General features: G+C 49.9%; 1 protein-coding gene across 1 annotated transcript; it reads left to right on the forward strand.

Annotated features, from left to right (window-relative positions):
* The first annotated feature begins 882 nt into the window (after window positions 1–882).
* Window positions 883–2,634, forward strand: ASCL1 (achaete-scute family bHLH transcription factor 1). The gene is made up of 3 exons (XM_037068436.1): window positions 883–1,018; window positions 1,401–2,196; window positions 2,567–2,634. The coding sequence occupies exon 2, from the start codon at window positions 1,483–1,485 to the stop codon at window positions 2,164–2,166; it is 684 nt and encodes a 227-aa protein (XP_036924331.1). The 5' UTR covers window positions 883–1,018; window positions 1,401–1,482; the 3' UTR covers window positions 2,167–2,196; window positions 2,567–2,634.
* Window positions 2,635–13,060: the final 10,426 nt, after the last annotated feature.

Consider the following 13,060-nt stretch of genomic DNA (forward strand, 5'->3'; position numbering starts at 1 on the left):
ACAAACCTATCCCGGGGCTGGTAACAACCAGGTCGCCATGCCATCATTTCCTTCTCCTCGGGAACTACCACTCTGGCTCAGTTGTGGGGAGCACCTCCCAATTTTTAGACCTGGATGGAACATTACAGACCAGCTAATCCAACCTCTGTTGTTACAGACAAGAAAACGGAGGCTCAGAGAGGATGCCACTTACCGAGGGCCACAGAGCTACTGAGAGAACGCTTTGAGGTTGGAACAGAAGTCTTTGCACTACTTTTCTTTTTTTAGGAGTCAGTACTTTGGGAGATGCTGTCCCCATCTTTCTGAACTTCAATCGCAAATTTGCATTGCGAGGACAGTGAAGACCCCCCCCCCCCACACACACACACCAGAGAAGGACAGTGGGTAGGAGAAGAAAACAGGAAACATGCAGCCTCACTCCCCTCTAACTTCCACACAGCCCGTGCCGCTTTTTCCGTCCAAATCCTCCCCTGTGCTTAGCTCCAAGTTCTTAGGAGAATCCCAGGGCACTACACCCCAAACTGTCAACCCTTACACCCCAAATCCCAGAGCGTTTTCGCCCCTCCTGTGGGGCCGCCCCCCCCTTTCTAGAGCCACCCCCGGCTGCGGCCCGCCCCGAGCGCGCCGCCTGTTTATTCAGCCGGGAGCCCGGCACGCGCCAGGCGCACGCACTGCAACAACAAACCCTGCTGAATGGGGAGTTTGCACGGAGCGGCCGCAGGGAACGGGTGGGGGGTGGGGGAGAAGAGGAGAGGAGGAGGGGAGTTTAGGGAGTGGGTGGGAGGAGGAGGAGGTAAGAGGAGGGGGGAAGTGGGGGGCTGCAGCCGCTCGCTGCAGCAGCGGGGAGTGGGGGGCAAGGCGGGGCCAGGGCTGCGCGTGGGGCTTGGTGTCCCATTGAAAAGGGAGCCGCACTCCGGCCGCCCAGCATTCTCACTTCTGGCCAGGGAACGTGGACGGCGCACCGACAGGGAGCCGGCCAGGGAGGGCGAGCGAAAGAAGGAAATAAGAAAGAAAGGAGGTTAACAAAATAATAAAAACTGCTTGCCCCTCGGCTGGAGAGATCAAGACCTGGCGCAAGAAAGCGCAGCCCTAGGGGGAGAGGAACGGGAGACTCAGCAGAGCGCGCTCATCACTGACTTTTGCTTCTTCTGCTTTTTTTCTTTTAAAACAAGAAGGCGCTAGCGGCAGCCTCACACGCGAGCGCCACGCGAGGCTCCCGAAGCCAACCCGCGAAGGGAGGAGGGGAGTGAGGAGGAGGAGTGGAGGGAGGAGGAAAAGCATTTGCACTTTCTTTGCTCCCAATCTACGAAGTCTCCCGGGGATTCTGTAATATTTTAAACTCCCCTGCGGACCCCCTCTTCATCTCTCTCCTTCTTTCCCTCTCTGTTCGTGCACCCCAGTCCTGTCTGCGCCTCCCTCACGCGCCCCGCACCTCGCGCCCCGGCTCGCTCCGATCCCGCGACTCCTTGGCAGCCGCTGCGCATGGAGAGCTCTGCCAAGATGGAGAGCGGCGCCGCCGGCCAGCAGCCCCAGACGCAGCCCCAGCAGCCCTTCCTGCCGCCCGCAGCCTGCTTCTTCGCCACGGCTGCGGCGGCGGCAGCGGCAGCGGCGGCGGCGCAGAGCGCGCAGCAGCAGCCGCAGGGGCCGCAGCTGAGCCCAGCGGCCGACGGCCAACCCTCAGGGGGCGGTCACAAGCCCGTGCCCAAGCAAGTCAAGCGACAGCGCTCGTCCTCGCCCGAACTGATGCGCTGCAAACGCCGGCTCAACTTCAGCGGTTTTGGCTACAGCCTGCCGCAGCAGCAGCCAGCTGCCGTAGCGCGCCGCAACGAGCGCGAGCGCAACCGCGTCAAGCTGGTCAACCTGGGCTTCGCCACCCTTCGCGAGCACGTCCCCAACGGCGCCGCCAACAAGAAGATGAGCAAGGTGGAGACACTGCGCTCCGCGGTCGAGTACATCCGCGCGCTGCAGCAGCTGCTGGACGAGCACGACGCGGTGAGCGCGGCCTTCCAGGCGGGCGTCCTGTCCCCCACCATCTCCCCCAACTACTCCAACGACATGAACTCCATGGCCGGCTCTCCGGTCTCATCCTACTCGTCGGACGAGGGCTCTTACGACCCCCTCAGTCCCGAGGAGCAAGAACTGCTCGATTTCACCAACTGGTTCTGAGGGGCCTGGTGCGACGGACTTTCGAAGCAGGTAGGTTGCATTTTGGAGTGAAGGGGGTGAAAGGGGTTTCCTGGTCTTCATCTTTTTTCCTTCCCCTTAGTCTCTAGGAGGGGGACTGTCTCCACGGAGACGGGGTGGGGGGACAGGGATTGATTTCAGGGACTTGTTCAAGATAGTCTGTTTGAAACCCTGATTTGTTACTCTCAGCATTGGCCTCTGAGAGTGGCTTTGCCCAGGTCTGCAAGGACTGGAGATGGGGTGAGGTGGACGCACGCTGAAGAACCGAGTCCTAAGACCTGTCAAATGAGGAGCCTTACCTCTCCCCCCTAAACCTCCATTCCCCGCAACGCGGGCCTCCGAGTTCACTTTAACCTTTCCTGTTCTTCCCCTTGTGTTCTAGGGTAACCGCACCACCTGCATCTTTAGTGCTTTCTCGCCAGTGACGCTGGAGGGGAGGAAAACGGAAAAAAAAAAGAAGGGAAAAAAAGGCAACCAACTCCAATACCAACCAAGCGACCCTGGCCTGCTAAGGGAGGCTCTCACAAAACAGGGATGCGTTCAGAACCGTGTCTTTGCACTCCAGTCATTCACGGAGAGAAGAAGAGTGACTAGGACCTGAGTCAGTGTGCAAAGTGCTGCTTGTGTGCACAGGCAGCAGGCTCCTGGCAGAAGAGAGCGTCACACATCCCATAGCGACTCCCACCCGAACTAACAGGCAGAGCTGGAGGCGCTTGCTGGGTGTCCTCACCTCCCCGCCCTCTTTGAAAGCGCAGTTCCTAACTCTCTAGCAACGGGTTGGTGTCTGTCCTCTCAGTACCCTCCATCTCAATAAGCTGTGGACATTTGTCTGCAGCGAAACTATGCTCTATACTCAGTCCTTGGACAGCCCGTCCTCAGGCCCCTTCCCCAAGCCCCACTCCCTCACGCCAGCTTTCCTACCATGTTCATCATAGGATGCTTCCAATCTTTGGTGAATTTTTTTATTATAAAAAAATCTATTTGTATCTATCCTAACCAGTTTGGGGATATATTAAGATATTTTTGTACATAAGAGAGAAAGAAAAAAATTTATAGAGTTTTGTACAAATGGTTTAAAATGTGTATATCTTGATACTTTAACATGTAATGATATTACCTCCTCATATTTTAGACGTGTAGTTCACCTTACAACTGCCATTTTCCCCATGTGGTTTTGTAAAGAACTCTCCTCACAGGTGAGATCGAAAGGCCACCAGATGTACTTAAGCACCAATGTGTCTTACTTCATAGAAACTTTGTTAATGTATTAATGACGTTATTCAATACTGTTCCAGAACAAAGTTTATGCAGCTACTGTCCAAACGCAAAGTGGCAGCCAGTGTGTTTGATAGGTTGCCTTTTGGGAAATTTCTATCACTGCCTTTTTTTTCTTACTGTTTTATTACAAACTTACAAAAAACCCCATGTATAACCCTGTTTTATACAAACTAGTTTCGTAATAAAACATGTTTCTTTTTTTTTTAACAAGTGAAAAAGTCTTCTTTGACTCCCCTGCCTTGTCCAAGTTATGGAAATGCCAAAGGGAAGGGATGGGTGAGGGAGGGGAGGGGCCTGCAAAGCCTGCAAACTGGTAGACGTGACAAGGACAGGAGCCTAGACCAGTCCTACCTGAGGAGGCTCTGTGACCAATGCTTTCTTTCCCTTTAAGCTGCCCATAGACTCACACACCAAGAGAACAGGTGGTGATTGATGGCTGCATTGTCTTTGGATAAAATGACTTCGTATTTTAGAAAATGCCCCCAAAAGTAAACTGGCAAAAAGAGGGCCCTCGCTCCCTGTTCTAACCTTGACCCACATTTCTGAGTGGCTCACTGCGAGATTGCAGAAGGGCTGGATGAAATAAATAGGCTCAGGGTTGGGAGGAAGGACGGCCTTACTGGGTTAGGCAGGACTGGCCAACAGAAGTAGCTGTGTCCACACTCCCAGTGATGAGTGTGTTCCTCCTTCACTCCCAGGCACACGTTTTCTACTTCTTTTCCCCAGGATGCACACTTTCCATATTGATTTCAAGTGAAGGGCACGTTTCAGATGAATTCCTTGAGGAAGGAATTAGATGGAAAGAAATAAAAGCCTTAGAAATGTGCGGTTGCTTCAGAGACACTGGCCCATCTAAGCTGGTGACTCTATCCCAATAGCGTGAGCTGCGTGTAAAAGTACCCAATTACCAAGATTCAAAAAGAAATTGGTGGGGTTTTTGGCTGGCTCGCTTCTTGTCAGTTAGCAACGACGTGATCAGAATGCCACTCCGCCTCTCGCCGGCGCCTCGCTCGCCTCCTGCGTTACTTGCACATTCAGTTTGCGTGTCTCCAGCCAAGCGGAAAGCCGAGCGCAAAATGCGTCTTACAAAACCCAACAAAGAACGGGGAGCCAGCACGTCTTCCAGAGTTAAAAATCTAGTCTGTGTTGGTACATCTATACCATTTAGAGGCACAGAATAATCATTTTTTAAAGCTGCGATGAGCGGAGCACGCCACAGCGTCTGATGTCATTTTGCTAAATGACCCTCTATAGAATGCACATTGAGGCTTCAGTCCCTTTCAAAGAGATGAGCGTAATTAAGGGGAAAAAAATCAGTAAATTCCTCATCGCCATAAATAATCGGACTTTCTGCCAGCAGTGGGCCAATTTAGAGCTTACTTGAGGGAAGCAATGCTTTTGTGATGCCTGCTTTTATTTTTATCTTCTCATTTAAAGGACCAGAGCTGCGCCCCCCCCCCCCCAACACACACACTCATTTTTCTTTTAACTTAGCCCCTTTGCGAGTTTTCAGATAAGGTGGGTAAAGAAAGTGTAGCAAGTCATTTATCGCTATGAATATAACATTAGGGTAATGTTTCAGCCCCCACAAAGGGGATTTTACCCCCCTTCTCCTGAGGGGGGGGGGTAAAAGACAGGTGTTCTTTTACTCATTTCTGAATGGGAAATTTCCAGTCTCGTTAAACTCGAGGCAAAGTTAGCCGTTGTTTGCCACAATGCGAAGGCAAACTCTAAAAATTCACAGAAACACACACAATTTTGCCGAAGCTAGGAAAGGGCAAAGCGGGGATTGGGCAAAATCTCATTACATCTGCTCTAATCGCTTAGCAACACAAAGCCGGGGCTTGTGCGGCAAAGGGAAGCCATTCACAGCGCTGTGACAGGCCGCATTCAGCCAGCATTAGTCAGCTCCATAAATCACCGCTGCCCATTGGCTGCGCGGCGGGCTTTGCAGCGGCCCTGGGCTGTCAGCGAAATACAAAATGTAGACCCCAGCGGCCAGCAATCATGGCCTCTCCCCGGTCCAGCCCCCACCCCACTTTCTTCAGGGGGTGGGGGGTGCTGGGGAAGAAAACTGCCCTGACTTTATTGACTGAGAAATCTTACCTATTCAACAAATGACCCGAAGACCACCGATTTAAGACTGGAGACACGCATGAAATTGACGAGGAGGAGCGGGGAGTGCAGACGGCAAAGGAGCAAACAGACCGCAGAACCACTGAATGCGAGTGTTAGCTGAGGCTGGGTAGGAGCTCCTGGGGCACATGTATCACCTCCCTGACACGGCCTCACAGCCTTTCACTTTCTTTTTTTTTAAATTGGAAGTAAGAGGGTGTGGTGTATGGAGAAGAATCTCTCTCTCCTGTTTGCATCAGGCGGGCCCACCAAGGGAGAGAGAAGAAGCTCTTTGCATTGGTCATCAAAAGAATAGGCCTGAGATGCAGTGAGGAAGAGGGAGTAGAAGATGCTTCTCTGCCCTGCTGTTCGGTCAGGGCTGGGGATGTTAGAACCCAGAATCAGGGGGCCACTTCCTCCTGAGCTTCAGTCTTCTCCTTTGTAACATGGGCTGGGTGGTACCCATAGCAGCAAGAGGAGACAATGTAAAGGAGTTAGCACAGGGCCTTGTGGGGGAGGTGATGAGCTATATGTAAATGTGAGTGCCCCTCGTTATTCTTATCTTTCAGTTCCGTCTCTCATTTTCCCAGGGTCAGGAGAGTTGATGCCTCTCAATCACAGACTAGCTTTGAGGTTTACCCACAAACCACAGAGAAGTCTGGAAGTAGTTGCGGAAGTTAGACCTTCCCGGGGAGCCCAGGTCACCTTACTTCAAACCCCACCTTCTCTGAGAAGCTTTACTTGTCCACTCCATCTAAAGCAGGGCTCTTCATAGGCCATAGTCACTCCCCATTCACTATGCTGTTTCTCCTTCTTGGCATTTGCAGTTGCTGTCAATAGCCCCTGCTAGATGGAAAACTACGTGGAGACTGTGGCCTTACCTATCATGTTCACTGGTACCTCCCTAGCCCTTGGGGAGATACGTATTTGTTAACTGAATGGGTGGTGCATTGATAGCTGTGTTCCCTGTTCTTCCCTTCTTTTCCCAGATCCACTCTCTGCCCTCTCTGCCCTGCTCTGCATCTCCAAAGTTGAACCCCATGCACCTCATCACTAGGGCTTCCTTGCCTTCTGGCTTCCTGTTAGGTGTGGCCCCTGGAAGACACTAATAAGAGACTGTGAGGTAGGAGGACAGGTAGGTGGGACCTTCACATCCTTGCTCCTCATTGCTCAGGCTCAGTTGCTTTGGCAGTGGCTCTGCTCCTTTGTCTAAGGCCACAGCTTGGTCAGGAGGCTTCTCTCCCACGGCACCAGCTCTTGTTACTGCAGCTGTTACAGATGCAGCAACGGCTTCCTCTTCTTGTTCCTTCAGTCCCAGAGGTAGCAAGGGCTCTGCTGCTGCATCATTCGGATTCCCCTAGCCCCATGCACATCTCTGTCTCTCTGTTAACCTCTTTTCATTGACCATTTCAAGTGTGTCATCTGCTCCTGCTGACCCTGGCTAGTCCACAGGCTATTCTCCCACAGGTGCTTAGGGATGTATTAGCTTTGGGTAAGATTTGCAGGGACTCTTGGCAATCAGTGAGAAACTTCCTAGGGCAGACGTGAACCTAGCTCTGTTCAAAACCTAACTCTGGGAAATCGCGTCCAGCTTTTTGAGCAGAGAATGACTTACTTGCAAGTTTGCAAAAGATATCAGTTACAGTCTTCTCTTCTGGAAAATGAGGATTATCTTCCCTTTTATAGGTCAACTGATAAATTGAAGAGGAAAGAGCTTTGTAGCTGTTAATGACTGTATCAGTGCAAGAGGTCATTTCTTCTCATGACCTTCCAGGACCAGACAAGAGGTGGTGCTGGGGACTTGCCACCAAACTAAACAAGACCATGCTGCTGTTGAGGAGTCATTCATGCCTTCATGCATTCATTCACTCACCATTTACGCACTCATTTCAAAAAGGGAGGGAACATGATGAAGTTTACTCAACATTTCTAGGATTAATTTTTATTTTCTAGAGTGAGCTCCAAGAAGCTTGTGTTATTGCAACCTCTTTTAAAAACACTACGGATGCTTCGCTGATGTACTAATGTCTTCATTCCTGTTTCCCTTATTCTACTGTTGATAAGTCTGAACTTTTCTCTCCCTTCACTCCTGGGCCAAGAAATGATTCATTTTCGGATTTCCCCAGAAACTCCAGGTCGTCCGGGGTCAAAGGTAGGGAGGGAAGTGGATTNTGAGCTCCAAGAAGCTTGTGTTATTGCAACCTCTTTTAAAAACACTACGGATGCTTCTCTGATGTACTAATGTCTTCATTCCTGTTTCCCTTATTCTACTGTTGATAAGTCTGAACTTTTCTCTCTCTCTTCACTCCTGGGCCAAGAAATGATTCATTTTCGGATTTCCCCAGAAACTCCAGGTCGTCCGGGGTCAAAGGTAGGGAGGGAAGTGGATTCATTGACACTAAAGTTCTCTTCCGTCGGCCAAGGCAAAGGGCTGGGTTCCAGCGCAGGTCCAACTTATATTCTTTCTTCCTTTGTATGCAAGATTAGGTTGTTACAAAAGAGGGCGTATAGGTTAATGGCAGGAAGCAAGTTGCCGAGCTGACGCGGGCCTGGAGCGCGTGTCAGGTTTAATGATTTATTCAAGCTGCAGCGCATCCCCCCGTTGATTGGCTGCAGGCGTGCGTCTGCTGTCAGCTGCGCGCGCCGTGCACGGCCTCGCGGGGCTACCTGACCGCAGGGGTGGCGCAGGGGTAGCGGGCGGAGGCGTGGGCAACCGTCCTGGAGGAGAGCGGTGGGAAAAGAAGGAAGAGGTAGGAGGTGAGAGAGGGGAGGAGAAAGAGATGGAGGTGGGGAAGAGAGAGATGAGGGACAGAAAAGGATTTGAGGAGAAGGAATGGATAGAGGGGACAGAATGTATGGAGGGAGGAAGAAAAATGTTGAGGATAAGGTAGGGAAGGAGAGAAAGGAGGAGAGGGGGAGAGAGAGAGAGGAGAGAAAAACAGGAGGAAGAACGTGACAAATGGGGTAAAATTATAATGAGAGACTAGAGAGAGAGAGGTTGGAGTGGGAAGTGGGACCAGTTTCCAGAATGTCCCGCGTGCGCCCTCCCCTCCAGGCAGCCTGCAGGCAGCCGCTCACAAAGCGGCCTTTGATGCTGGCTACCAGGGCTATTTTGGGGACGAAATGGGGGGAAGGCGCCAATCCACACTCCTTGAAAGGAGTCACTTTCTGCAAAGTACGCTGGAGAGGACTGGGTCCTGGGTCTGGGCGGTCGCTGCAGGAAGTGGATGCTGGGACAAAAAGCTCAGCACCGGCCAAAAGAAGAACGCTTGGAGAGCACCTCGCGGCTCACCCCCTCCCTGTCCCCCTGCGGTCCTTTGGGCCAGGGGAAGCTGCAGGCCTCCGCTGGGCGCTGCCCAGCACTGCTGCCCCTGGACCCCACTGCTGCTGAATTCCCTCCTAAATCCTCTCTGGACCAAAGCACTTCTGCCCACCTTTCCTTGGGTCTTTCTCTCACTGTCCTCTGAGTCCACTTCTCCCTCTCCTCTCATTCTCCCTTTCCTTCCTTCCCCTCTTCTTTCTTCACTCATTTGCTCTCCTCCCGTTTTGTCATCATTTTGGACCAAAAAACAAAACCCAAGCACTTCTACCCTGGGGCCCTACTCCAGCCAATGGGCCCTTTGGAAGGAGTGTGTGGGTAGGGAGAAAGGGGATGTGGAGGGGAAGGGGATGCGGCATTTGAAAATCAGATGGGAAAACCAGCCCACTGCATCTTTCTGGATAAAGTTGTTGGGCCCAGAGAGTCAACAGTCAGAGTCAGCTGCTTGTGTTTGGGGAGCTGAAAATTCTATCAATAACCACCCCTGTCCCCAAGACCAAGAAAGAAGTAAAGCTCTCCCCAACCCCATTCAGCCCCACCCTCCCGCGTCCAGAACACACAGTCTTTGGCCTCCCCCAGCTATAGCTTTACACTAGGGAAAGCAGTCTGTCTCCATTGTCCAGGTGCCAGCAGGGCCTTTGGCAAGAGGGAGGCCGGCCAGCCCTCTGATCAAACTCAAAGGTTAGTTAAAAGACAAAAACAGCTGAAAGTCTCCATGAATAATGCTGGGCCGACCCCCCCTCAAGTGCCCCCCCACCCCCCAGCTCAATGTAGTGCAAGCCCTGATCAATGTCCTACCACTTTGTTATGCTGCTCGCCTAAGTCAGAATTTCACAGAAAGACCCAGAAGAAAAGGGCCCACAATTAGGGGTCGCCTGTCAGAAAACATTAACGCCTTCCTCTCCCAGCCTGTCAGGCCTGCTGCAGACACAGACTGCCATGGCGAATTGTCCCTCCACCCCGTGAAGGCCCCCGCCAGCCAAAGGAGCAGGGACTTGAAAGCCAAAGGGGATGGAGCCTGCCTAAGTGTGGTGTCTGTAGTGTTAGGATGTGGGGAGATGGCCCCAGCTTCTCCTTCCCAGGAGTCTGGACTAGATACATGGGAAGGGACATCAGAGATAGCCCTACATCCAGGGGGCCATCCAGGGGATGGGCAGACTGACAGACCCCCTTAGCGCAGAGCAGTACGGCAGAAAAATTTCCCCGCAATGGACATAGTTAAAATGTATGCACGTGGCTACACCCTCATCGCCCGCTTACTGGGCATTTTCCAAGTGCCAGGCATCTTATGTTGTTCATAATCTGAGCGATCCCATTAGAAAGTGTATTACCATGTTTACCTTATAGATAAAATACAAGGAGGGCTCCAGGAACTATATGGCTTGTCCGTGAACACGCAGCTAGGTAGTGGCAGAGGCAGGGGTTGACCTCAGGTTTGCCTGACCCCCGATTTCATGTTCTTTCCACTGTAACCAGGCCCGTGGTTTTTCCTACAAGATCCAGAGACCAACTCTGTGCTTTTCTGCTTCTGAAAACTTTACCACTAGGTGAGAATGTTCTTTGTCATCCTTGTTGTATTACAAAGATGATTTCTTGCTTCTAGAACAGTTATCTGGCACAGGTTTGATGCTCAATAACTTGCAGAAGGGGAGAAAAGAGGGAAGAAAAGGAGAAACAAAAGGAAGGGGGGAGGAAAGATTCCCTCTAAAGAAAGATTCTTTTGATTTTCTTTGAACACAACTTTGTCCTGAAAGACGTTTGATGTTTGGGTCAAGAGATCTGGTTGTAATTCTCCGTGTACCATCAGTTAGTTAGGGAGTTGAAACTTTGTCTCCTCCTCTGTGTAAGTGGAGATAACGGCTAATGATGAGCGTAATAATGAAGACAGAGTAGGATGGACTACGCCAAAGCATCTAGCATGGTATCCAACACATGGTGCGTACTCAAGACAAATTACGTAGTTGAAAGTAAAACAGGATTTAGTCATTCATTTTTGTGTATCAGGAAACTACATGCCACACATACAATTACATCTCCAAGACAAAAATGCTGTGTATGGTGAAGTCACCATGGAATTTTGTACTCTTCTGTTCTGTGGTGTCTGTGTCATTGAGATGCTATGAGATAAAGCAGAGTCCAAGTTCATGGTTCTGAGGGGGGTTGCCTAGTGTCATAGAAGAGCTGCAGGGCCTCCCAGATGTGAGCAGTCATCCTTTTGTCAGACAAAAATGAAGCACCAAGAAGTGGTTACTTTGCCAGGAGACAGTAAGCATCAGAAATTAGAATTGGCCTCAATGCGCCCCTTTAGGAACCTTAGTCTCTCAGCATTCTGGAGGGATTCAGAACTTTAGGCTCTTCCACAGGCCTCAGAAAGAAAATTTTTAGAAAACCATTTGTAGAAACTCAAGGGTTGCCCATGACCCCCATTGTCTCTGACACTGGTAAGATTATGCAAATTGACATCGCCTCCGGAACCTCCAGGATTGTGTGTGCCCACCTCACTCTGATTCCACTCTCCAGTCAGCTCTTCCAAGTGCCCAAACACCAACGAAAAGAAACGGAAACAAGAAAAGCTCTAGCTTATGATTCCAGGAATATTGAATAATTCTGCCACAGTTGGTCGGCTTCTCAGTCACCGTGCTTCCACTGATGCCTCTTGTGAATGTTTTGGCTTCCAAACAATGGGGGTGACTCCTCCTCTGTCCTCCCACTTTTTCCCTTTTTCCTCCTCCTCCAAGCAACCTTCTTCATCTTCCAAAAGATAGATTCTGTGCTTGATAGATGTGCATTCCTTCACTGACTGCTGGCTGAAAAGAAAAAGGAATGTAAACATGAGGTCCACCTGGGGAGACATTTTAGGGAGGTATTCCACTGTCTGAAGATGTTCAGAATGCAGCCATGCAGGCCAGTCTTATGAATAACTCCCTCTCCCCACCAGCATGTGATGGAAGACCGCTGAAGTGAAACCTGTATTTGTGTAACTGCTGTGATGCAGTCAGTGATGGTTCATGGAAACTACTGATGCTATCTTTTCCACGGAAAAACAGAATGAGTGAACGTCGCAGCCCTGGGAGGGAGCCGGGCTGGACCAGTCCAGCTTCATCTTCAGACGGTTCAGTGCCTCCACTTCCCGAGGAGATGGACACCAAGCTCAGGAGAGAATTCAGCACCTGCACCTGTTGGAGCAGCCACAGGAGGCCCGCTCACAGTCACCTCCCCACTCTCTAGAATATTACCTTGCTTCACTTGAACACACTAATGAAGAGGATTAATTTTGTGGCATCTTCGTAAGTTATCCATTTCAGTGAATGGTTAATTTGTTGCTAGGGATCCTCTACAGATAGAAATAGACATACTCATTTTAATTCTAGGTACTTTTTCTAAGGAAAAAGATGAGACATGTTCAAAAGACACCCAGAAAAGAGTGTTTGTTGTAATATTATCACTTTTAAATTAATGTCGAAAACTATAAAACAGCTTTAACTTTTAATGTTGGAGTATTGGTTCAAATAAATATTAGCAGTCTTATATAATAGTATATATTGTAAATAATTTTAATGGAATATAGATGTGTGTTTACTAACATGGAATATGTATGTGATACATTACACATCAGTGAAAAGAAAAAAACAGCTATTACCTATAACTCTACTAACGAGAGAAAACCAGTCAATCTTTAATCTAAATGTTTCTTGACAGAATATCATATAATTCAACATATATGTGTTTCATACATGTTTCATTCATATTTTACTGAAAATATGGACACTGGTCAGTTTAATTATTCATTCAACATGTATTTTCCCAAGCCCTATTCCAGGCCCTCAGGACACAGCGATGAAAAAGACCAACATGATGTCAGCCCTTAACGTTTGTGGAGTAAGGAAGACATGGAACACCTACTGGTTACACATCTCTGAGTCATCACACCGTCTTCCACAACACAGTTTTAAATGCTGACTGAGTGTACAGCAACCTCCTAACTAATCAGTACATTTTCCCGCAAAGAGGCTTCTTTCTCTTTGTTTTTAGTTTTTGCTGTTTATGAATCGATCCTGTGATGAAAAGCCTCCTAGCCAAACAATTCTGCATGATTATACCCTCAGGGTACATTTGAAGAGGAACTGCTTTGTTCCGAGATGTGCTTTCCGGAGGTTTTGGGAT

This window comes from Sturnira hondurensis, unplaced genomic scaffold, assembly GCF_014824575.4.
Source record: "Sturnira hondurensis isolate 20B ecotype Veracruz unplaced genomic scaffold, ASM1482457v3 Scaffold0017436, whole genome shotgun sequence".
Taxonomy (NCBI): Eukaryota; Metazoa; Chordata; class Mammalia; order Chiroptera; family Phyllostomidae; genus Sturnira; species Sturnira hondurensis.

Bases quoted from the DNA above. Each gene is read 5' to 3' on its own strand.
- ASCL1 (XM_037068436.1), top strand. From the start codon at position 1,483: ATGGAGAGCTCTGCCAAGATGGAGAGCGGCGCCGCCGGCCAGCAGCCC.